The sequence below is a fragment of the Zootoca vivipara genome, chromosome 10 (genome assembly GCF_965207765.1).
Source record: "Zootoca vivipara chromosome 10, rZooViv2.hap1.1, whole genome shotgun sequence".
In the NCBI taxonomy this organism is placed as follows: domain Eukaryota; kingdom Metazoa; phylum Chordata; class Lepidosauria; order Squamata; family Lacertidae; genus Zootoca; species Zootoca vivipara.
This window is the reverse complement of record NC_142593.1, coordinates 47,636,148-47,660,665: the sequence shown is the minus strand read 5'-3', so window position 1 is coordinate 47,660,665 and position 24,518 is coordinate 47,636,148. Positions and strand designations below refer to the sequence as shown.

The window sequence follows — 24,518 nt, the reverse complement described above, 5'->3', positions numbered from 1 at the left end:
TCCACCCACACACAGCTCCAAACCACATCAGATGCAACAAATACAGAGTTCACATCCAGCACCCTCTGGCTGGGCTTTATGGAGGCAACATGACCATATTTGAGGCTCTGCTACCCAGAGCATTTCTGTATTGTGGTATCCTAGGAGAGCTATGCAAGCCATCCAATTCATGGTGCAACATGAAGCAACTGGCTCGGAATAGCATGGAGTCTTAGACAGCCATGTATGGCGCTGACTGGAAACACAGATCAAACATGATATTCAAACTCTGCATTTACTGAAGTATCCTGCAGGGAGGGAGAGCAGGGCCCTGAGCTCAGTTCCAAAAACAGCACTGCCCATCCCCTTGGAAGCTGTCCTTATATGCATCCAGCACCACCCCTTGGCTGATAGAATCTACATGTACTTTCGTCAAAAGTAGGGTGGTCAAACAAGAAAAAAATTACTGGGTGTTCGATGACACCCATCCTTCCCCTGTGGATGTTTTGCAAAGGGTGGAGGCAGACCCAAGTAATTCTGCCCCAAAGAACTGTAAAAATAAAACGGCAGGCATGTAATTAATTCTCCAGTGTCCCTTCACACCGCTTGTGACATAGGGCTTGTGTTTCAATCCCATGTAATAGGTCCCATCAAAACTTCAGTGACACATTGGGCTAGAACGTGCTTCACAAAGCAATTATTGTACAGCACAATGCTAGGCTATCACTGCCTCTCCTCCACTCCACGCCTGGATCCCTTAGTACACCAGGCAGCTGAGCCCCCTCAATATTCAGGGGGCATTCGGCTCCGCCCCAGCTCCTTGCGGCGTTGCGCAATTTCAGAGTGCCGTATGGTGTCATGTGCGTGATGTCAAGGCATCGTATGACATCATGCAGCATCAACACAGGCCCCCTCAATCCTCTTAAGAAGAAGGCGCCTCTGCCTTAGTGCAATCTTATAGGCTATGCAGGATTGAAATAAACGCACTGACATGCACAATCAGAAAGGGAGGTTTCTGTTATGGTACATCAGGCTATTTGTACCATTCCCTTTATTAATGATGCTCCTCTACGAATGTTGTTGTTTATGCAGCCAGAATGGCACCCCCCCCCCATGCACAAGAGGGAGGAATCAGCAGGCTCAGCGGAATCCCCCAGTTTGCAGAAGTAAAGAAATAAAACATTTTGGGAACTCCCCAAATCAGCATGAAGAAGACAGAATGCGGATCAATTCCTCTTGCATCATCAAAGGGGGAGGCGACAAAAGTGGGAACAGATGTGCGTAACATTTATATGCATACGTAGAAACTAACAAATAATTGCTATACTTTAAATAGAAATACAATATAACTCACCTCTCCCTACTTATGGTTCTGTAACTTTAACCTGCATTCAGAACAGAGAGTCATTCAAAGTCTCCTTCAAACAGAGGACTCCCCTCCATAAAATCAGACACAGGCCCACCCTATCAAGGAGTTATTTTTCAGCAGAGTGTGTCAGCCTTGGTAAGGAAGACCCTCGTCTCCTTGATCAGTCGTACTCCTTGGCATCTTCAACTCAACTCTTAGCTAAGGCGTCCATTGTGAGGGTAGCACACAGTTTGGTTTATTAATGAGGACATCTGTCTCCCACCCATGGCACTACAGTTAACACAGGGCCTCCGAAGATCAAGCCCTGAAAGGAAGATCTCATCAGACAAACTGGGACATATTCAGAAGGCAAAAAAGTTATATTAAGCTCCCGTTTGGGGGCATTGTGCCACAACGCGAACATCAATCAGTTCGACTCAGCCAACCCTCCCCTTTAAAAAATCACTGCACAGTCCAGGCTGCCACTGTTGCACATCTCTCAGCTGCACTCATTTAATTGAAGGCTTCCAGGGCGGCTTCAAATACTGTAGTAATTTTAGTTGTCAGGCAGCTAAGTGGTTTAATTAGTCATTTAATGTAATAAATTTTTGCCTCCTCTTTCAGTTGCCATAAGCCTGGAAACAAGAAAAAGGTATCATAAACCTGCAACCTGTACTCCACATCTCTTCAGTTAAAACAACTGCATCTCCACAGCAGACACCGATCTACTCTGCAAACCCCAAATCAGTTTTTGATTTGAAACACCCCCGCCCGCATCAAGCTATGGGAAAGGCGGTTCCGAGACTTCACCGAGAATTGAAGAATCCTAGACCCTCAGGTAATTCCAATTCCCATGTCTCTACATCTTCTCAGAGAGAGAAATTGTAAAAGCTGCTGAAAGTTAGCTGTAGCAAGGGGCCAACTAGATGGGGCCTGGGAGACTAATTAAAATGTAATAATTAGCAGCCCTGTGCAGCTGTCAGATCAGGGAAGTGGCACTTTGGGCAAGGACGGTCAACCCCTTTCTTCCCTTGCCCTCTCCCCAATCTAAGTGACCCCCAACTCGCTTATAAAAGAAAAGAATTGGGGAAGAAGTGTGCCTTCTTCCACAGTGCTTTCAATTGAGGGTCTCATCCAGTCTGCAATTTAGAGAAGGCACAGGAGCATACAGTATTTCTCTTCCCTCTCTCTTGCCCTGTTTCAATCACATTTGTGCATGCCTTTCCAGATGCAGGGCCAGCCCGAGCATTAGGCAGAGTGAGGCGGATGCCTAAAGTGGCCGTAAAATGTTGGAGGATAGAACCATGTGAGCGACGTGACCTGTTTTGTGCCCCCCTCTAAACCAGCCCCCGCTCCTTAAGTGAAGGGCTGGGTCAAAGTAGGAGTCAACTGCCAGTTAGGTTAGCTTCAGGACATGAATGAGAGGGGATGACCTCTGCCTCAGGCAGCAAAATGAATTGGGCAGGCCCTGAATTGATTTATCGTACACCACCAAATAACTGTAACTGTGAACCAACCGAATGAAGCTGTGTACAAGGTAGGGATGCCAAAGCCGTACATCCTTTCACTTTTAAAAAAGAACCACCATTAAGGGATTACTTTACATAGCCTCACAGCATTGGTACAGAACATGTAATGAGAAACTTTGGCTCTTTAGATATTTCTGGGCTACAACTCCCATGCCAGCACAGCCCATGATCAGAGATGATGGGAGCTGTAGTCCAACAACATATGGGGGGGGTCCCAGGTTCCCCATCCTTGTTAGAGAGTATGCAGCAATAGGGACACAGGATAACAGCATGGTGTTCTGCAAGGCTGGGGTTCGGTGTTATGTGGCAGAACATAACTACAGCAAGCATGGGCAGTATCTTTTCTGGCAGATGGGTGAGAGAAGGAGAATCCCATGTCTGTCTCCAAAAGGTGTCTTGCGGGTGACAAATCTGCTAACATTTCTCCTTCCCATTGTTTCTTCCGATTTCTCACGGCAAAGAGGTTACGCCACATCCCTGAAATCTGCAACAGTCCCATAGCTTAAAGGATTTCATGGCACCTCCAAGACTAGGAACCATATTGCGCCATGATCTTTCATTAAATAGTCAGAGTACATTTCATCAGGTACACAAGGAAGTGGGTTCTAATCCGTGAAAGCTTAGGCTACAATAAAACTGTTAAGCCTCAAAGGTGCCACAGAACTCCTTGTTGTTCTTGCCACAATCGGCTAAAACAGCTGCTCCTCTGGAACCTGCCTGTGGCTGCAAAGTGAGTTCCCATTACCCACCGTGTTTTTACTCTCAACATCCAATTTCTTTTCGCATTTAGAGAAGAGTAGTGGAGAACAAAAGACACAGGCTTGTTCCATCATGTTATATTGACCGCAATGAACACACAACCTGATATTTCGCAAGCGACTCCTCCAAGCTTAAAACTAGTAGCCACTGTCGGAGGCGGTATGCCAGTTGCTGGAGACCACAGAAGGAGAGAGGGCTGTTGTGTTCAGGCCCTGCTTGTGGGCTTCCCGTGGGCTGACCACTGTGAGAACAGGATGCTAGACTAGATAGGCCTCTGGGTTGATCCAGCAAGGCTCTTCTGATGTGGTGTAGTGGTTAAAAGTGGTAGACTTGTAATCTGGGGAACTGGGTTCGCGTCTCCGCTCCTCCACATGCAGCTGCTGGGTGACCTTGGGCTAGTCACACTTCTCTGAAGTCTCTCAGCCCCACTCACCTCACAGAGTTTTTGTTGTGGGGGAGGACGGGAAAGGAGAATGTTAGCCGCTTTGAGACTCCTTCGGGTAGTGATAAAGCGGAATATCAAATCTAAACTCTTCTATTATTATTATTATTATTATTATTATTATTATTATTATTATTATTATCATCTCCTTATGTTTTCAAGTGATGAGTCAAGCTGCTTCTAGGATCAGGTGCATTGCTGTTCTGGGGAAAGTAGAAGCCCTGATCCCTAGATCTCCTGCCCCTTCTACATACATATTTAACACTATTAAAAAAGGCTTTGCCTACAGGGCAGCTGGGCAAAGTGAATTGCATGCAAGACGCAAACCGACCTCCACCTTAATTTGACCAGAGACACACAAATGTATTGGCCTCAAAAAAAATCTTGCCATGACCCCACAGAGCTAAGGCACCCAACAACTTAATTTGACCAGAAGAAAAGTACCAGCCCCACTAAATCCTCTTAGTACCACATAACCTGACCGCACGAGCCAGAATTTTTGTTTTGTTTTGCTTTCTTCTCTGAAAGTTGACCTAAATTTGCATTAGATATGCATGTGTTCACATATGCAAATCAAATGCAAAATCTGGGTCTATGCCTGAAGCCTTTTATGTACCTGCCCAGGGCCCAGTCCCACAAACCCTTTTGGCAACCGGGGTTTTCAGTGACATACAGCAAATGTGGATTGCAGTGCCGGTTGGTCGGCAGCCTCAGCACATGCTAGCAGCGGTCAAGGTCACCACAGGATGACTAAAAAAAAGTGCCTGCCACAGGTTGTGAGGTTACCTCAAGCATTGGGGTCGTTGTTTAGTGGGCAAGCTGGAGTGTGTGCTTTGATCATCCTGGCTACTACAACACAGTTGGCAGCAGTCTGCATAAATCCCCAAACATCTAATTCTGCCCTGAAAAGGCCCCCCGAGATAAAAAATGCTGTAGACTGAAAAGTGCCGGAGCAATAACTAAATATAGCCACCCCTGCAATTGTTTGCACAGGTTTAAATTTGTGCTGGGGTGCAAAGGAGACGTAGAGAAGGTGCCCTTCTTATCGCTTCTAACTGTTGCCAAAGGACAAAAGCAATGGAAGGGGAAAACAACCAACAAACAGAGGAGCATCCTTCTGTTAAGCATCACACTATCTCGTTTCTGCCACACAGGCTGAGTGCTAATTGATGCTTGTCGCTGGCTGTAAATCAACATGCCTGCTTTGCTGGAACCCCTTTTGGATTTCCAAATTGGAGCCGAAGGATGTTTACTTATAACAACATTTCGGCAATTAATTCAATCTGTCCATTTCTGTTTCGTAGGGTTTGCAAGGACTCGGCAAAGCAGGCGGCACCTGTTTCCACAGATAATGCACGCACGCTCCAAAAGACAAATCAGCAGCTAATACTTTAGACTCTGCAATAATTACTTTTAATGAATGAGTCATAGTACAGAGCAGCAGACAAACACTGCTCCTGCTTAGCCATGCAGGCTAGATGCCTCCCAACATCTACAAAGGAGGACCTTAATGTTGCATTTCCAAAATAGAGACCCCAATCAGCCTTTGTTAAGGAAAGCTGGGTGTCTCGCAAATCACTCCCAAGGTCATAACCATGCAATCAGCTCAAAGCATGCTGCTGCCACTCGCTGCCCTTGCGGGATAGTCCTGGATGTCCCACTTCAAGGATAATAATACAGTTCACGTGTAACGGATGAAGAAGGTAGCCTTGCTACAACCTTGGGGAGGACAGCTTCATAGTGTATCAATGGTTTGTAGCTACAAAAACTAAATAGAATCCCACGTCCAAAAGGAAGATATCACTGGATACCAGATGCTGGAGACAGACGATAATAGGAAGGTCTTGATAATATCATAAACTTTCTAGAGGCAACTAGAAACTCTATGATAATACACAGCTATAGGGTTTTGCAGCAACACCATACTGCAAAGAAGTGGGTAATCAGCAGACTGAAAAATCAAGGATATTGCAGGCTAACCAGCCTCATATAAGGAACATGCTGAAGTTTAGATTATGCATGCAGGGGTTAATACCACAGAGTAAGCTGTCCTGCCAAGCTTAGCTATGTCCAGTTCTCCTCACCTTGGGAGAAACTAGGTAATCTAGACTTTATTCTTCTCTAGTTTATATGTGAGCTTTGGTGTGTGTGTGAGCAGCTCTGAGCTGCTCCTTCCAGCCACATGGCTCTCACAAGCCATTCTTGAGTTCCTATACCAATAATTTAGGAACTGTCACCACTTTGTGACTAAGCTACTTTCTAAAGCACATGAACCTGACCTTTGGAGAGTTTGTAAGTAAATCACTTTTTAACTTACCAAAAGTGTGGTCCTTTTCCTATGCTTGGTGAAGAGGGAAACTTTTTAAGGGGTCATTTTGGAACTCACTTGGGGGAGGCATAATTTGAAAGTGTATCAGAGCCTGTATTTCCACCCTTTATTTTACTGCATATTTTGTGATTTTAAATATCTGCTGGGCTTCTCTCACCAAAGAGTGATTGCCCCAAACCAGGATTTTGGCATCTAGGGAATTATTTTTTCTCTTTATATATATATTTTTGCACCTACAAATATTAGGATAGATTTACAAGTGCTCCTAATAGCAATGTCTTCTGTTGGTGAAGTATACTTTCCTCCAAAATTTTTATTCTTCTCCCTTATTATACGCACAAATCTACTCAATTTGCAACAGTGGAAGAATACTAATCATTCCACCAAGTATTAAGTGGATTGTGTTTCATTGCAGCCACGATTTTCTGATTTCTATGGCAATTTCTCCTTGTGCAAATATTTACATACCCTGGGCTTTGCCTATCATGGCCCTAATCAATCAAGTGTTTTCTTAATTAAGTCTGCCAGACCAAAGTGAGAGCGGCTTTTATGAAATGGGCATTTGCTCTTAAGAACAAACCATCATCTTATTTCCACTACGGCAACATCAAACAACCCACTGAAACACTTTCTGTCCCTTTAATTTATGTTTGGATTTGGTCAGGCTCCTTATCCCATCACTAGTCCCACAGAGCAATTCAAGCCTGGGTTTTCTTCCATTTCCTCTTAACTAGTTTTGTAAACAATGTTTCTGTGGGTTGGAAGCTGTTGGATTTTATTTTTAAAAAACTCCCAAAGCTGTTGCGTTCATATGAATTGAGAATGAATCAGTTGTTGGCTACTTTAATCACATGCTGGCATCAACGAAGCTTCACAGAAGACAAAAGCCAATGAATGAACTACCTCCTTTTCTGACTTGCCGAGTCAGCCATGCCTTGATATGGGGTGGAACAAAGCTCCAAACAGAATAATCCAGTATGTTAACACCTCAACGTGCTGGAGAGTGTGCATGCCTAAGTTACAGTAGACTATTGGGGCCTTTCTATGCTACAGTGGTACCTCGGTTTTCGAACATCTCCATTGATGAACGTTTCGGAACTTGACTGCCGTAAACCTGGAAGTAAATGCTTCTGTTTCTGAATGTGCCTCGGAAGTCGAACGGCTTCTGCTGAGTGTATATATTATTTTTCTCAATTTTCTCTATTAAATTCGCAGACTGCCCTTTGCGTCTCAGTTTTCAAACATTTTGGAACTCGAACGGTCTTCCAGAATGGATTATGTTCAAAAACCAAGGTACCACTATACTTTCATTTTAACACCTAGCCTCACTCAGTGCCACTCAGGTGTGTAGCATAATCTATCTATGGCGCCTTAAACACCTTTGTGGGGTTTACCTCTAGCCTACAGAGCCAGGAAAAAGCCAAAGATGGGAGGGGCAAACAAGGCATGCAGACCCGCCCCCATCCAAGGCATAAACCTGCTTGTCCCTAGCAAGGTGTGTCACAGACCTTTGTGGGACCCTTTCCATAGGCTGGCCACCCATGACTTACCTTATTTTATTGGCTCACTGAGCAGATGCACCGCAACAGTTCCAATATGGTTACATTGCCCTAAGTGACAATGACAGTTCTGCTCAGAAGACCACATTGCGATAACCAGTAAGTACACCCGAGGGACTAAAAATATACAGGCACAATGAAATACACGGGAAATATTTTATTTTTATTTTTATTGCGAACTGGGCTATGATTGTCACATCTCTTCAAATCAAATGTTTGTCCTAGTAACAACAGCCCACATTCCCAGGCAGCAGCGGCTGCTTCAGACTGCTGGCTTTTCTAAAACATGGGCTTCATCTGCCTGTGTGTTTCATCAGCTACCTAAAGTGGTCAGATAGAGGTCACTAATTAGTCAGAGTTCTTAAGCTTAAAAGCCCTGGGTTATGACATCTATAATCTTGACAAAACACGCTGACACACAGCTCTAGTCCAGCCTGCAAGGCCTTGACACCAGCACAATCTAGGTCTCTGCAACAGCAGCACAGAAGGGCCCTTGTGCATTGTTAAAAATTAAAACTCGCTTGCATTTTTAAAGTGGCAAGGATGTGGTAGCCTCAAAGTCCTTTCACTACACTTGCAACTCCTGCCTCATCTGAAGAGACTTCTTATCATACGACTGCTACACCAAAGATGATCTGTTCGAGGCCAAGGTGGGCCTGCGAGGAACAATGGGAGAATCTGTCAATTTTGCTTCTCACAGTTTTTATTTTTCCCAATGTTAAATTCAGTTCTCCTCATTTTTTAAAAAAAAGTCCTCGTGTAGATTCATCGGTAAATTTCTCCTGATACACATAATTTTTGTATGCAATTTTTTCCTCCATGTTCTGCTTACGGAATTCTTAGGGCCATTTCCTTGGTCCCTGATGGAAGCAGAATACAAAACTAGGTGGGTTTCCTGGTCAGATCCAGCAGGTTCTCCCCACCCACCCCAAAATCAGGTCTGAATGCCTGCCTTCTTCTGTTCTGATCCCTCTTACTCAGGGGATGGCAGAAGGCATATCTGGATATGCTTTGCAGTAGACCAACAAGGATTCCTGATGGCTAATTGTTCAACAAAAACGACTCCTTCCCCACCCTAAATTATACTGCTGAAATGAAAAAAAAAACTTAGGCAGTGATGAGAAAACTGTGGCTTTTCAGATGTTGCTGGACTCCATTTCCCATCATCCCCAGTCAGCATGGCCAATTGTCAGGGATGATGGGAAATGTGGTCTGATAACTTCTCGAACTCCACAGGCTCCCCATTCTTGGCTTGGGTAGGGGAGTGGAATTGTGATTGCAGACCAGTGTGGAAACCCCCTGCCCTAACGAACTTTGGCCTCAAATATCTGAAAGACCTCTTTCTTCCCTACAGACCCTCTCAGGTGTTAAGATCAGCAGATGGGGCCATCTTGGTAGTTCTACCACCCTCAGAAGCTCAGGGTGGCAGTGGCCTAGGAGAGGACATTCTCTCTGGCAGTCCCACAGTTTCCATCAGCTGCTGAAGGTGCACCTCTTAACCCTTGCCTTTGACAAATGAGATGCATATTTTTAGGACACACCATACTCTCGTGATAGTAATTTATTTTAAACTGTTTTTAATGATGTGTTAAAATTTGTTGCAATCTGCGTCAGGACCTGAGGGTAAGGTGAAAGGCAGGTAATAAATTAAAATAGTAATAATTAATAGCTGCCTACATGGCGCTGCTAGGGCACTCTAAGAAACAAAATAACCAGAGCAGTTTTGAAATTAGAGGTGAGTGCAGTTTTGAAAGGTTCAGTCCACTCACTTGATCCAAAATGAAATCTGATTGTATCCAAACATAGACAAAGACTGTGTCTGGCACTCTATCTCAAGAACGCTCGCGAAAAATTAGGTTTAAATCAATGCAGTTTTGAAAGCCGTCATTTGCCATCTTGATTCAAAGTAGTGTCAGGTTGTCTCCAAACATAGATGAAGACCTGCTCCTTGATCTCAGGAACCATCAGGACTTCCCTGTTTTCATCAGAGAAATGTTGGAAGGTATGGTTGTTGTTGTTTAGTTGTTTAGTCGTGTTCGACTCTCTGTGACCCCATGGACCAGAGCATGCCAGGCACTCCTGTCTTCCACTGCCTCCCGTAGTTTGGTCAGAGTCATGTTGGTGGCTTCAAGAACACTGTCCAACCATCTTGTCCTCTGTCGTCCCCTTCTCCTTGTGCCCTCAATCTTTCCCAACATCAGGGTCTTTTCCAGGGAGTCTTCTCTTCTCATGAGGTGGCCAAAGTATTGGAGCCTCAGCTTCACGATCTGTCCTTCCAGTGAGCACTCAGGGCTGATTTCCTTCAGAATGGATAGGTTTGATCTTCTTGCAGTCCATGGGACTCTCAAGAGTCTCCTCCAGCACCATAATTCAAAAGCATCAATTCTTCGGCGATCAGCCTTCTTTATGGTCCAGCTCTCACTTCCATACACCACTATTGGGAAAACCATAGCTTTAACTATACGGAAAGTATGGTAGAATGTCCTTATTTTCACAGGAGAAATCTCGGGAGGGTGTGTCATGGTTGTGGTTAAAAGGTATAAAAATGCATAGCAAACGGACAAACAACTTTCCAAAGTATGCGGAAGATTATTACAGAGCATTTAAAGAAGACGAGGGAGGAGTTTCTAACCACCGTACCTCATGAGCATGAGCAAACGAAGGATATTTTGAACCTAACAGTCATAAGTATGAAGTGATCCTATGTGATTTTGAAGTAGGCCTCATGGGGTTTTGTGCCATTTGAGATCAACATTAGCCTCAGCCTCTTTCATCAGATTCAGCTCTCATGAAGTAAGCTCTTGCCATGATAGCTCACGCCACTCATAAACCACAGCACTTTTTGTCTGTTTGAATTATACAGTTCTCGCTTAAGGGCTGTACAACCAAATCCCAAGCACAAGGCAGCAGGGGAGTGATCTGACTCACAGGTAAGATGGGGAAAGGGGTTGAATTATTCAGGCAGGAGTGTCTGGGAGCTGCACACAGAAGAACATGCCAAAGCAAATAGTGTGCTAATCCCCAAGGATGCATGCTTCCTTTAAGATGAGAGGTTCTGGCAAATTCCTACATGGAAATAGGAATCTGCTTATAGGTCTTGCATCATGTGCAAATGAGATCTTAAAGGTGCGAGGTAAGCAAAGAGGAATAATAAAAAAATCTAAGCAAGGCAAGGCCTAACTAAGAAATGTCTTCCCTACACAGCTTTTATTCTGTGCCACGGCGCACCAGTAAAAATGACCTTATTTTGTGATTTCGGGTTTGAAGTGCATTAGAATTGATTTGAGAGCACTAAAGCATACTGAAGTGCATTTTGTGGTTATGTCTTGCTGTTTTTAATTTCTTTCGCTGCAAGGAGACGTTTGGTAAAGGAAAGGGCTAAGATTGGAAGGACGGAAAGAGATTTTCATGAAAACCTTCGTCAGCCTCAGCAGACAAATATTCAGCTTTTTCCTTTGCCCAGAGTAGGTTTTGTTGGCCCTCAGTGATGCCATCACATTCATTATGTCAGTGTTTCTCAACCTTTTTTGGGCCACGGCACACTTGTTCCGTGAAAAAAATCACGAGGCACACCACCTCCATAAGACATACCTCCATGCCCTGTAGAGCGAGACCACCGAGCGCCCCAGCCAGCCAGAGGGGCCTGGAACCGGCTGCTGTTGCTGCTGCTGTAGCAGCAGGGAGCGCGCGGAGCGCCCTGCAGTGCCTGGCCTCTTTTCTTTTCTTTTTTGCTGCCCAAGGCCGGCGGCTGCAGAGCGGAGCGCTTCGGAGCGCCCTGCAGCACCTGCCCTCTTCTTCTTCTTCTTTTTTTTGGGGGGGGGGCTGCCCAAGGCCGGTGGCTGCAGAGCGGAGCGCTCCAAAGTGCCGAGCGCTCGGAGAGCCCTGCAGCACCTGGCCTCTTCTCTCTCTTTTTTGGGGGGGGGCTGCCCGAGGCCTGCCGCCTCGGTGCCTGGAACCGGCGGCTGCAGAGCGGAGCGCTCCGAAACGGCGAGCGCTCGGAGCGCCCTGCAGCGCCTGGCCTCTTTTCTTTTCTTTTTTGCTGCCCAAGGCCGGCGGCTGCAGAGCGGAGCGCTCCGAAGCACTGAACGCTCGGAGCGCCCTGCAGCGCCTGGCCTCTTCTTCTTCTTTGGGGGGGGGCTGCCCAAGGCCGGCGGCTGCAGAGCGGAGCGCTCCAAAGTGCCGAGCGCTCGGAGAGCCCTGCAGCACCTGGCCTCTTCTCTCTCTTTTTTGGGGGGGGGGCTGCCCGAGGCCTGCCGCCTCGGTGCCTGGAACCGGCGGCTGCAGAGCGGAGCACTCCGAAACGGCGAGCGCTCGGAGCGCCCTGCAGTGCCTGGCCTCTTTTCTTTTCTTTTTTGCTGCCCAAGGCCGGCGGCTGCAGAGCGGAGCGCTCCGAAGCACTGAACGCTCGGAGCGCCCTGCAGCGCCTGGCCTCTTCTTCTTCTTTTGGGGGGGGGCTGCCCAAGGCCGGCGGCTGCAGAGCGGAGCGCTCCAAAGTGCCGAGCGCTTGGAGCGCCCTGCAGCGCCTGGCCTCTTCTCTCTCTTTTTTTTTGGGGGGGGGGCTGTCCAAGGCTGGCGGCACGTGACAAGGCAGCAAATCACCCTTCTCACCGCGGCATGTCCCGGCACACCAGCCAGCGTCTGGCGGCACACTAGTGTACCGCGGAACAGCGGTTGAGAAACGCTGCATTATGAGATCCCCAACTGGCTGGAGAGGAAACCCCTAAACAGAAGGGGGGTGGTACTGAAACAGCAGAAGCAGCAAGATAAGGGTAGGGAATACAACAGCAGTGAGTCATTTTGAAAAAAGAAAAAAGTGGACATTCACAAATGCACAGTATTTTCCCCCAGGAAATATTTTGTCCTCAACCTGAAAGCACTGCTTTCAATCCCAAAACTGGGTTGGCAGTGAAGAAACTGAAACCTATATAATAATAAGAACTGGGGAGATGGGCAGTTGCCTCCATTTTACCCATGACTAATTTGGCCTGTAGAGTAGACAGCCTGGCATAATGTAAGTTTATTGGTGTCCCTTTTCTTTACCAGATCGTATTTTCCTCCATGCATGCTCTGCTCAACATCTGAGGCCTTGTTCTGGATTCCATAGTTGCTTGAGAAGTGACTACTCGGAGGAAGGCCTTTTCTGTGGTGGCTCCCATGCTGTGTAATGCTCTGTGAGGCCCTGACACTATGCTCTTTTAGGCAATTAGTTAAAACATGCCTGTCCAAAACAGCATTTGACTGAATGCTTTTCTTTCCATTGGTCGTGTTTTATGGTCCGTCGTTTGATTTAAATTTCATAATTCTTATGAAATGTGTATGAAATGGGATGGTTTTTATGTTATTATATTATTACCTTGAGTTCTACCTACCCAGCACTCTCCAACACTAAAATTTAGGAGCCTCAAGTCAATATATTCTTCGGCTAGAAAAAGAAAGAGGAAATGCCTGTATCATCACACAAGCCAGTACAGTGATATGACAAATAACCCAGTATGGCTGAGGATTAATTTTGGCTTCCCACAAAGCCTAGCTATTCATAACCAGCAGTAAAGGACTGGGATTTCACAAGTCGCTAATGTGGTAATGCACACCCTTCAACATCTTCCTGATTAAAATAGCCACGTGTGTTTGATGTGACAGAAGAAAGTAGCAAGAAGCATGAAAATCCTCTGAGTTTTTCCATTTCATATAATCAATTACATTGGAAGCATCTTTCAAAGTTCATATTTCTCTGCCAACTAGGCATCCGAATATAATATTTGCTCTTTGCTGCACTAGATCATATGCGTTGGACCACATGTGTGTACTTCGACATGTGTCTTCATACAGTTCCTATGATTCTTCTGCCTCAAAAACAGAAGAATCGTGGGAACTTGGCAGAGCATAATTTACACTGGTATGTGGTATGCACATGGACCCAAACCAGATATCGTATCATATGTGCAGTAACAGCATGCATGCACCCCATTGTATATGCACTATTCCAGACGGCCAACCATCTGAATCAGATCTTAGAATCTGTTTGTTCGGCAAGTCTGAGCCCCACAAGGCGCAAACGGCTTCTGCCGAAACGACAGTAGTCTCTCTCATCAATACGTAAAGTTGGCAGGGTGAAAAGCAGGAAAGAGACCATCTCCCACATTTCTGTTTTGTTGCTAAAGCACATGTGCAGATTGGACTCAAGTGAGAGAAAAAAAGTTGCCGTGCAGAGGACCGGTCCTTGCAATATCAGGTATTGCTCTACAGAGCCTAGTCAGCAATGCAGGATAGGAATTAAAGCCCAGGAAGCAGGTCAGATCCAGCTAATCAGGGCAATAGGGCACAGGGCCAAACAGGGAAAATAGGACAGGTACATTAGACAGGTGAGCTAATAGATGGATCTGGAAAGGTAGCAAAGAGATCTCCCAAGCCAATTCAATTAATTGCTCAGAACAAAGAAGTCATTGAGGTCAAAATGCTGCTGTTGACCTATAAAGCCCTACATGGCTTGGGACCACAGTACCCAAAGGAATGCCTCTTCCCATATGTGCCTATCCATGTCCCAGGATAACCAAGAGGAGGCCCTTCCACAAGTGCCCCCTCCATCCAAAGTATGGGGAGTGGCAGTCGGAGAGGGAGCCTTTTCAGTGGTGTCCCCCACCCCCCACCCCAAGCTGTGGAACGCTCCCAGAGCTGGCCCAGACGTTAGGCAGGGGGAGACTGCTGCTTCACGTGGCAGAAACCCCCTAGGCAGCATGCTCACAGATGCCTCACCTGCCTCCACCAGTGGCAGAGAAGTGCTTCCAGCAGCGGCACTGATTTTGAGCAAGATCATGTCCGTTTTGGGTGAGAACTCACCTCAAATCAGTGCAATCTTCCCAAAACTTTGTGACAGGTCACAAAGAAGCGGCAGAGCAGGTGGCAGCAAGAGAGGCAGGTAGGTAGTAGTGGCGGCAGCAGCAGCAGCAGGGCCAAGAAGCCCTTCCTGACACAAGATGCCCCTGAACACTTTCCCTCTTCAGAGCCTACCTGGCACCCACAATAGCATCTTTGGTACCAGCCAAAGATGTTTCTGCTCACCTGGACCTCTTAACATCTTTATTTTTCTTGTGTACTAAGCAGATGCGAGGAACCTTTGGGCTGAATGTTGCTGAACTACGACTCCCATCATCCGTAGCCACTGGACATGCTGGCTGGGACTTATATGAGTTGAAGTTCAGCAACATCCGGAGGGTCAAAGGTTTCCCATGCTCAGAGGACCAGCAACTAATAAACGTAATTCAAAAATAAACCCAGGAAGTTATCTAGGGATGTACGGTGAGCATTAAATGGTGCACCAAAGCAGATGCCATTCCCAGCTAGGATGCATAAAACAACAGGGAGCCAGAGCCTGATTCCCCAGAGATTAGGGATTCAGACCCATGGCACCAGACAAGGTGTTGCCTACTGAATATTTAGAACATGCCGTTCAAAGGTATGCTAAGACGGCGGCCTCTTTATACAGGCACTGATTTCCTGCAAGGCTAAACACAGACACATTCTTCACCAGCCAGGATTGGTCCCATTCATTGCAATGGAGGCAGCAGAGCCATTCATGTAGTCCTGTTCTGTATGCGGCTGTGCTCCCATGCACATAAATGAATAGGACGGCCTGATTACATCAAAGCTCTGTGGGGCTCTGGATCACAGTGGCATTTGATGGTCATTTGAATCATATGGTGGGGAAGGGAAGGGAGGCCCATTCCACCTTGCTGAAGATGCTGGTACCTACTTCCTTTTTATAAAAAATGTCCTGTAAAGGTAAAGGGTCCCCCTGACCGTTAGGTCCAGTCGCAGACGACTCTGGGGTTGCGGCGCTCATCTCACTTTACTGGCCGAGGGAGCCGGTGTACAGCTTCTGGGTCATGTGGCCAGCATGACTACGCCACTTCTGGCGAACCAGAGCACCACACGGAAACACCATTTACCTTCCCACCAGAGCAGTACCTACCGTATTTATCTACTTGCACTTCATGCTTTCAAACTGCTAGGTTGGCAGGAGCAGGGACTGAGCAATGGGAACTCACCCCGTCATGGGGATCTGATCGGGAAGCCCTAGGCTCTGTGGTTTAACCCATTAAATGTCCTTTACCAGGACATCAATACTATTCCTCGGACACACAATTCATGGCATCCTTAAAATTCCCTCCCGTGGATAAACCACTGTCCTTATTGGTTACAAGAAGCAGATTCTTAATTTAAAGACCCAGCTGACAGGCGTTATCGATTATGCATTAAGAAGACCACATGAGGCCATTGTCATTTCCTTCAGAGCAGTGTGCACAATTTTTGCAAGGGCTTCCATAATCTGGGCTGGTGGCACGTTTAACAACCCACAGGATGATCATCCTAGAAGCAGACAGACCTTTAAAAAGATTTCCAGGGCTTCTGCATTTGTGCCAGGCACCACCCTAGATTCCATTAAAGTTTTGGGGTACACAATGGCTGCTCAGGTGGTGGCAGACCATACCTAGTGGTTAAGACATTGGAAGGTGGATTCCCAGTCAAAAATAAACCTAGCTACTGTGCCTTTTGTTGGAAGCCAATTATTCAGAGAAGAGACCCTGAAAAACACCCTATCAGAGTCTAGGGAATAAAAGGAAAGCACTTGTGACACAGAGGTTTGACAGGAGGTATACTAGATGATACTCTCCCTACAAATTCTCCCATTCTTATAACCCACAGACCTATGCTCCACCATATAACCAAACCTTTAACCAGCCCTTTTGAGCATTCGACAACACAGAATATTCAAAGGATGCCAATGTGATCAGAAGCACTTGAGAGAGATACCGTTCTGCAATGAAAACCCTATTCCCACATATAGCTTAAAGGTAAAGGTAAAGGGACCCCTGACCATTAGGTCCAGTAGCGGATGACTCTGGGGTTGTGGCGCTCATCTCGCTTTATTGGCCAAGGGAGCCGGCATACAGCTTCCGGGACATGTGGCCAGCATGACTAAGCCACTTCTGGCGAACCAGAGCAGCACACGGAAACGCCGTTTACCTTCCCACCAGAGCAGTACCTATTTACTGTATGTACTTGCACTTTGACGTGCTTTCAAACTGCTAGGTTGGCAGGAGCAGGGACCGAGCAACGGGAGCTCACCCCGTCGCGGGGATTCGAACCGCCGACCTTCTGATTGGCAAGCCCTAGGCTCTGTGGTTTAACCCACAGCGCCTCCCTCTATGTATAGCTTAAGGAATCCAAAAGCCACCTGACATCCTAGGCCAGATCAAAGCTGAAACTCAGTCACCCAGTGTAGATATCTTGCTGGCTCCCTCAAACCACAGTTTGCAAAATTTGTAGCCAACCTTCAAGCTTGGGAACACAAGCTTGTTTCTATTCTCACACCCTTCCCTCATTTGCCTTATCCATAGTTTAGCATTGCACATGCACTAAAGCTAACCATAGTTAACACAAAACATAAGCTGCATTCTGGCATTCATTTGAACCTGTAAGCTGTAAAACTGGGGAGGAAGACAGCAATGTGTAAGGTAGCCCAGGACGCAACAGCTCCAGGTATATGGTTTGCTTTGCAGATCTTCCTGTGGTTACTGAATAGGTCTGAAAAACATTTTAAGCATGTTTGACTGAATGTATTAAGAAACCCTCCCTGTAATCAGGAATCCTGATAAGAGCCTGGCAAGACTGGGAATCCCAATAAGATCTGGAGAGCAGCCCATGCACCTGAGGAGGTTGGAGGTTAAGTTTGGGGTTTTAAAACTCAAAATTGAACTCCCTCCCTGCTTTAAAAACTTCTCCACCTTTAAAAGTATGTAAAAAGTAGCTAAAACCCAGGAGTTCCTGGGAATTCACTGCGGTAAGTTTAACAATTCAACCAGACAAAGGCAAGAACAGCTGTTTGCTGCATTTCCCCCCCCCCTTTCCCAAAATTGCTCTGTTCCTTGGCAGGGCTTGCATTGTTTTGAGGTCAGCCTCGTTCATTATATCTAAAGAAGAGATACACAGCCTGGTTCTATATGTCTTTACTGACAACTAAACCTTGCACCCTAACTCGTGTACTTAATACTGCAGCCTTCAGAAAGAGAAGCTTATTTATTTCCTGGAGACTATTGTCAATGCATCTAAGGATCTATTATATGTGCAAAAAGGGGGGGGGAGCTCAGGAGCCTGTGAAATTGTGGATATTTTTAGGTTACATGCCAAGGGTACGAGGCAAGGTACAGAATCATGCCTGCAGTCCTTGTCCACCTCTTCTGGACTGCGCCACTGCCTGCTCTACAGCTCAGTAGACTTGAGGTTGCATGCTCAGTTTGCCAACAGATTTATTATGCCTCGATTACGATGCCTAATTATTAAGACTTTTTATATTTTTTTTAAAAAAGATGTGCAGTTCTGCAAGATATTTATTCCAAGTGCAGCTTTACAAGGAAGGGACCAAGTTTAGTAAACCTATTCTACTTTAGTTGCACTGATAGGTGAACACACTGTTGTTCAGAAGCACAACATGTTACTTTTCAACCCTACGCGCCCAGACGTTGTGGGGCTAAGCAACATACTCAGTGGTCAGGGATGGTGGGAGCTATAGTCCAACACTGTTTTTGCAAACAGAGATACAGTACAGTATATGCAATCACGAACACCATTTAGGAACCAAACAATTCACTCCCAGACCTTATTTTCACAACCAAGGATACTGCTGGGCATTGAGCACAGCTTTGTTCAATTGCAGAATACTTCAGTTAATATATTTATTTCATTGCGTCCAAGTTCCAATGCTTCAACACTGAACAGTAAGTTATTGTCATAGTCAGAGAAATCAACTAATTTCCAGTATATATATATATATATATATATATATATATATATATATATATATATAAACAAACACCAAACTATCCCTGTGCTGGGCTGATGCTTGAGGCACTGGATGGTTGCCAGTTTGTCCACTGCATTTAAAAGACAGATTAATGCTGTTACATATTGTAGTTCCATAACTATGTTTCCATATTTCAGCTGTAGCCACACACACACACACACACACACACACACACACAAACACAAAGTTTAGGGGGTAACAAGTCAACCATCTTGCAGACTTTGCTAACAGAGGAATAAATACCTTCTTAATGCATAGAATACAATGCCAAACTTTTGGCAAATAAAGCTAGCAGGCAAAGGGAAAGAAACAGGGCGATTCTCATAGCCCGGGAAGCTTACAGGAACTATTTACAAGTTGCAACAAATCTGAAACTCAGCAAGGTTTGCATATCCTGACTTCTCCTTACCTGCTGGAAAATCCTGCTCTGTCAACCAGCACCGCCTGAAATCCAGCTGCGTTAGAGAGGAAAGAGCCCTTCTTCATTTATCCTCATTATTCCACCTGCCATTTTACAAGTTTAGTTGCTGCGAGGAGGAATGTGAAGCACGCCAGGGTCCTGCCCCAGACTTCCTGTTGATGCTCCATGCTCCAAGTGTGCCCCACATCTGATTTCGCCTCTTCGTCCTCCACCCTCTTCTCCTCCACCTCCTTTGGCATCAGCATGCCCCGCCCAATCCACGCCGAGCATTTCTCATTTAAGAATGCTTCCAGCTAAATGGCGCTCGTAAGAGAGTTATCTATTGCTTTGGCTGGGCTGCAAGATGAGGCATTTGTTTCCAACTAATTTTTGGCATGAGCGCAGCAAATGTCAAATAAAGGGAGGGAAATGCAAACGTTGTCGAGAGCTATTGGGAAAGGGAGATAAAGCAAACACCTGTAGACCACCAGATGTAGACATTAGTTGATGTCACTCCCCCACTTCAGATTTGCTGGTGGGATGTCACATATCAAAACAAAATGGCCCTTCACATAGGAAGCTAGCAGCTCAGTTCTGTGCACATTTACGCAATATTGAATCCCAGTTTGTTCAATTGGGCTTAGTCCCAGGAAAGTGGACTCTGTCTGTATTGTAATAAAAATGTCAGACAGAAGAGTTCTAGCCTAGGGTTCTCCATGATATGCTGGTTTTCTATGTGCAGTTTATTTTAAACTAGCTGGCCCGGCCACGCGTTGCTGTGGCTCATCCCTGTGACTGCCCCCACCCTGTTCCAACCCCTGGCCTATCCCGGCCCCTCGGCCCAGTCTGCAAAGCCGAGCCGAGATGATGTGGAGAGAGAAGGTTTCCTAGGTGCAGTACCAGTGTAGCCGTCGCTAGAGGGCACTGTTTTGCAACCTCTCCTGTGCTCCGAGCATCCCCAGCTGTCTGAGTTTTGTGTTCGGGAACAGTGGGTTTTACCTGCTTTACCTGCCATAGGTGTCACATCTATCTATGCAACCTGTATACGGTCACTCGCATATTCACTTAGGATGTTGTGTCCAAATTTGAACGCAATCAGTCAAGCGGTTTCGGAGAAAAGTGGAGACTAACCCACATGCCCAGTTTACCTTTATATATAGATATGGAAGAGTATTTAATTATGCTAACTTCACCAGCAGTCTGCAACGGTACAGGCCAGACACAAGTTTTCCTCCTCAATGACAAAGCTTAAAAGAACTGGAATTTTACAATACAGTAATGTCCTAATGTGGGATGCGGGTGGCGCTGTGGGTTAAACCACAGAGCCTAGGGCTTGTCCATAAGAAGGTCGGCGGTTGAATCCCCGTGACGGGGTAAGCTCCCGTTGCTCGGTCCCAGTTCCTGCCAACCTATCAGTTCAAAAGCACATCAAAGTGCAAGTAGATAAATAGGTACCGCTACAGCGGGAAGGTAAATGGTGTTTCCGTGTGCTGCTCTGGTTCGCCAGAAGCGGCTTTGTCATGCTGGCCACATGACCTGGAAGCTGTACGCCGGCTCCCTCGGCCAATAATGCGAGATGAGCGTGCAACCCCAGAGTCGGTCACGACTGGACCTAATGGTCAGGGGTCCCTTTACCTTTACCTTTATTGTCCTAATACCTGCAGCCTCCTTTTAAGCTCTGTAAAAAAATCTATGTCCTCTCTTCTTCCTTTGTCCCTCTTTTTGAGCATCAAAAGCTATTTCTTCCACAGTGTTTCATGTCATAGCTGCTGCAAAAGGTGCTTCCACATACCACATGTTCTCCTAAGTTAAGCATTATGAGAATGAACCTCAATGTGTTTAGGGCTCAGACACTCCTCCTCTGCTCCTTCAACACAGCTCCAAGCAGAGATCAGAAGCTTGCACTTCTATGTTAGAATGAGTGACGTGCAAGCAAGATGTCAGAAGCAAAGAATAACTAAAGTTAGAGAAGGAAAGCATGGAAAGTTCATTTTGAAAAGGAAATAGTTCAAGCTTGACAGGTCCAAAAAGGAACTAATACCAGTTCACATCCATCCCTTCACACAATGAACTAGTTTGGTGAACCTTCAGTTCACAGTTCAATCCAAATTCATCCCAATGATCCTCGGCCATTCCCCCCCCCCCCCCCCCAGCATTCAGAATGTTACAAGCTGCTGTGTTGAAGCATAAAATATACTTAAGAAAACTAAGAACACATCAACATATAGAGAGAGAATCTATTTCTCCCAACAATCACTATCTTTAAGCCCAAAAGAGTCTAAAAAGTAAGAAACACATCTAACAGAATGAACTTGAATATGAACTAGAAAAATCTATCCCAAAAGGAACTCAATTCACATTCTGCGTCCCCGGCAATTATGGGAAATACTTTCACGTGTAGCTCAGAGATGTGTCAACTAATTCAGCAGACTTGGTTAAACTGATGTAGTTCGTTCCAAGCAAATCTCAGGAAGATGGTGTTGCTTGAGCAAGGCTTGGCTGGACCAGGAAGTCCCTGATACTTCTTCATATCCAGAAGGATCAACAGCCCAGCCTGGATCAGTCCAAGACCTGAAGGTACTTCCCTGAGAAGCTGCCACCTGCAGCTCAGTGGTTCACCCCATGGGGCAACTGCACTTGGATCCATCCAGTCCTGGCATGAAAATTGGCCACGATGGTTTAGTAGGAAAGAGTTACTCTGGCCTCTACAACTCTGGCACCGACACTTTGAGTGGGGACCATGTTCAAGTTAATCCTGGAATCAGGAATGTGCTGGGATTGACCCCTTGATCTCGACAGTCTTTTCCAAGTTTCCCAAGGGAAATAACATCAAGTTACTGCTAGATCGTCCAGCTGCGATTTTCAGATCAGCTGCCACTGGCTAAGTGGTAATCTAGAAGTCAACCAGCTGAAGAGGAGCAGCTTTTATCTCTTTTTCACAACGTAGTATGACTCAAAAGCAGCAGCAAAAATTTCCAGACAGATACCGAGCACTGGAAAAGCACTGAGCTGATGCCAGTAAAACATTAAATCTACATTCATCACTTGCTAGAAGGCTCTTGATGAAGCGAATATTTTTGCAGCTGAAAACCTCCACCTGCATCAACTTGCATGCTTGTATGTAAACAGGAAATATTTTTCATGCTATCCTTGCAAACCTTCGAATCAAATTAGGGAAGCTTCTGCCTTCTTTGCATCTGCCATTCACCCACACGAACCTTCTGAAAACTCACGAAGGTTGACTTGTTCCGATAATGAAAGTTGCACAGATAGCAACTTCCGTGAATGAATAGCTAGCCGAAAACATCTGTCCACAGCGATCAGCACACACAACCACACACCCGCATGCACACAGAAGCGAAGCAAATGCCTCCATCCTTATTCATGTTTTGTTTCCACATCAGTCATGAACTCTGTTATGCATTAGAAAATACTTGGTGGTATATTTTTTTTTGTATCTTATTTTAAAGATGAAATGCAGATTAGACTTCTTGGTGTAACTTCTGCTTCTTCAAACAGTAATCCAGAATCAAGTGGCAAATATTTTAGGTTATGAAGCCCCATTTCACACAGTATTCTTTTTAGGAGCTGCAGCAAATCAGCCAGGCCAGAAAATAAAGAACTTGTTTCATATATGCCTTGTGCAGCCATAACTGTATACAGTGCCTTGGTTCTCAATCTTAATCCATTCTGGGTGTCCGTTCAACTCCCGAAATCATTCAAAAACCAATGCACAGCTTCCAATTGGCTGCAGGAGCTTCCTGCACTCAAGCGGCAGACGCGGAAGACGTTCGGCTTCCGAAAAACGTTTGCAAACCAGAACACTTGCTTCTGGGTTTATGGTGTTTGGGAGTCAATTTGTTCGACAACTAAGCTGTTCAGGAACCAAGGTACCACTGTATACAAATAGCACCCAAAATTAAAGAAGAGATGGACAAAATGTGGGATTTTACAACTATGGCTAAGTTGACAAATTTCTTCAGATATTGAAAAGGAGGCAGAATTTTTGGGGGTGAAGTGATTTATTGACAATTTATTACCAATTCTTAAAGGTAAAGGGGCCCCTGGCCATCAGGTCCAGTCGTGTCCGACTCTGGGGTTGCGGCGCTCATCTTGCTCTATAGGCTGAGGGAGCCGGCGTTTGTCCGCAGACAGCTTCCGGGTCATGTGGCCAGCATGACAAAGCTGCTTCTGGCGAACCAGAGCAGCACACGGAAACGCCGTTTACCTTCCCACCGGAGTGGTCCCTATTTATCTACTTGCACTTTGATGTGCTTTCGAACTGCTAGGTGGGCAGGAGCTGGGACCGAGCAACGGGAGCTCACCCCGTTGCAGGGATTCGAACCACTAACCTCCTGATCAGCAAGCCCTAGACTGTGGTTTAACCCACAGCGCCACCTGGGTCCCTCTGGCTCCCTGTCGGTGAATTGAACCCCGGTCTCCCGTGTAACAGGCGGGGATTACCAATTCTTATCATTATTTTAATTTAATATGAGCTATAGGTTCACAAAGTCACAGAATTTGGTTGCTCTCCTTGGCCAGCCACTATCTGCACAAGCTTCTCATATTTTTGAGCTTAACTCGCACGTGACCCCGCTTTTCCTGTTCCCCATGAGTTCTTTCCCAATATATCCATGTTTTCTAGGATATGCCTTGCCTTGACGTAAGGGGAAACATCTTTCCTGACTGCAGGCTAGTTCTGTCTGTAAACAAGATACCACAATCAGGTCAAAAAGGACACATAACTATCTTGCCTACAGAAGTCTTTGCTGGACTTATACCAGACCAAAGGTTTATCTGGTTTCTGTGGCCAAGCTCCAAAGTTGGGCAGAAAAGATGCCCCACCTCACTGTTTGTCCACAGCACTGGCATCATTCCCTCTGTTTCTGATGTTCTGTTTGGGACTGCCATTGCTTGTTTTGCAAAACGGCACAAGCCATGCACACAGTAGGCTTGGGAGAATCCCCCTGTTTGCAGGATTACAGAAAAAATATTTGTGGGAGCACAGCTCAGGGAGGGCTAAGCATGCTCAGTGGCCACAATATGCTGATTGTTGAAGCAGGGCAGATGGAAAAGCAGAGAAGAGGGGAATGAAATAGAGTGACTGGGACCCTGAAAAAGGAAAACTCCACGATGCAACATTTTGTTGCAGCACCGACTAGTTCAACTCTAAATTGTCCCTGAATATGGAGGCTGAATTTGCCTCTAATGTTAGACCTATGGAATTACAGCAATTGCAACTAGACTTATTCTACAGAAATCTACCTAATCCTCCCCCCACCCCAACCTGTAAAACCTTCCAAAACCTGTGG

General features: G+C 45.9%; 1 protein-coding gene across 9 annotated transcripts in view; it reads right to left on the bottom strand.

The window, feature by feature from the left end:
* PDZD2 (PDZ domain containing 2) overlaps positions 1–24,518 on the bottom strand; it is a 257,387-nt gene that overhangs the window by 99,940 nt on the left and 132,929 nt on the right. The window contains exon 1 of one of the 9 annotated variants that reach the window (XM_088652635.1): positions 19,216–19,789. The exons of 7 other annotated variants lie outside the window; for them this stretch is intronic. In XM_088652635.1, the coding sequence (XP_088508761.1) occupies positions 19,216–19,292 (77 nt within the window). In that variant the 5' untranslated portion in view covers positions 19,293–19,789. Of the gene's footprint in view, positions 1–1,333; positions 1,440–19,215; positions 19,790–24,518 lie in introns of those variants that run through there. One more of the 9 variants, XM_088652638.1, reaches the window with a different exon arrangement.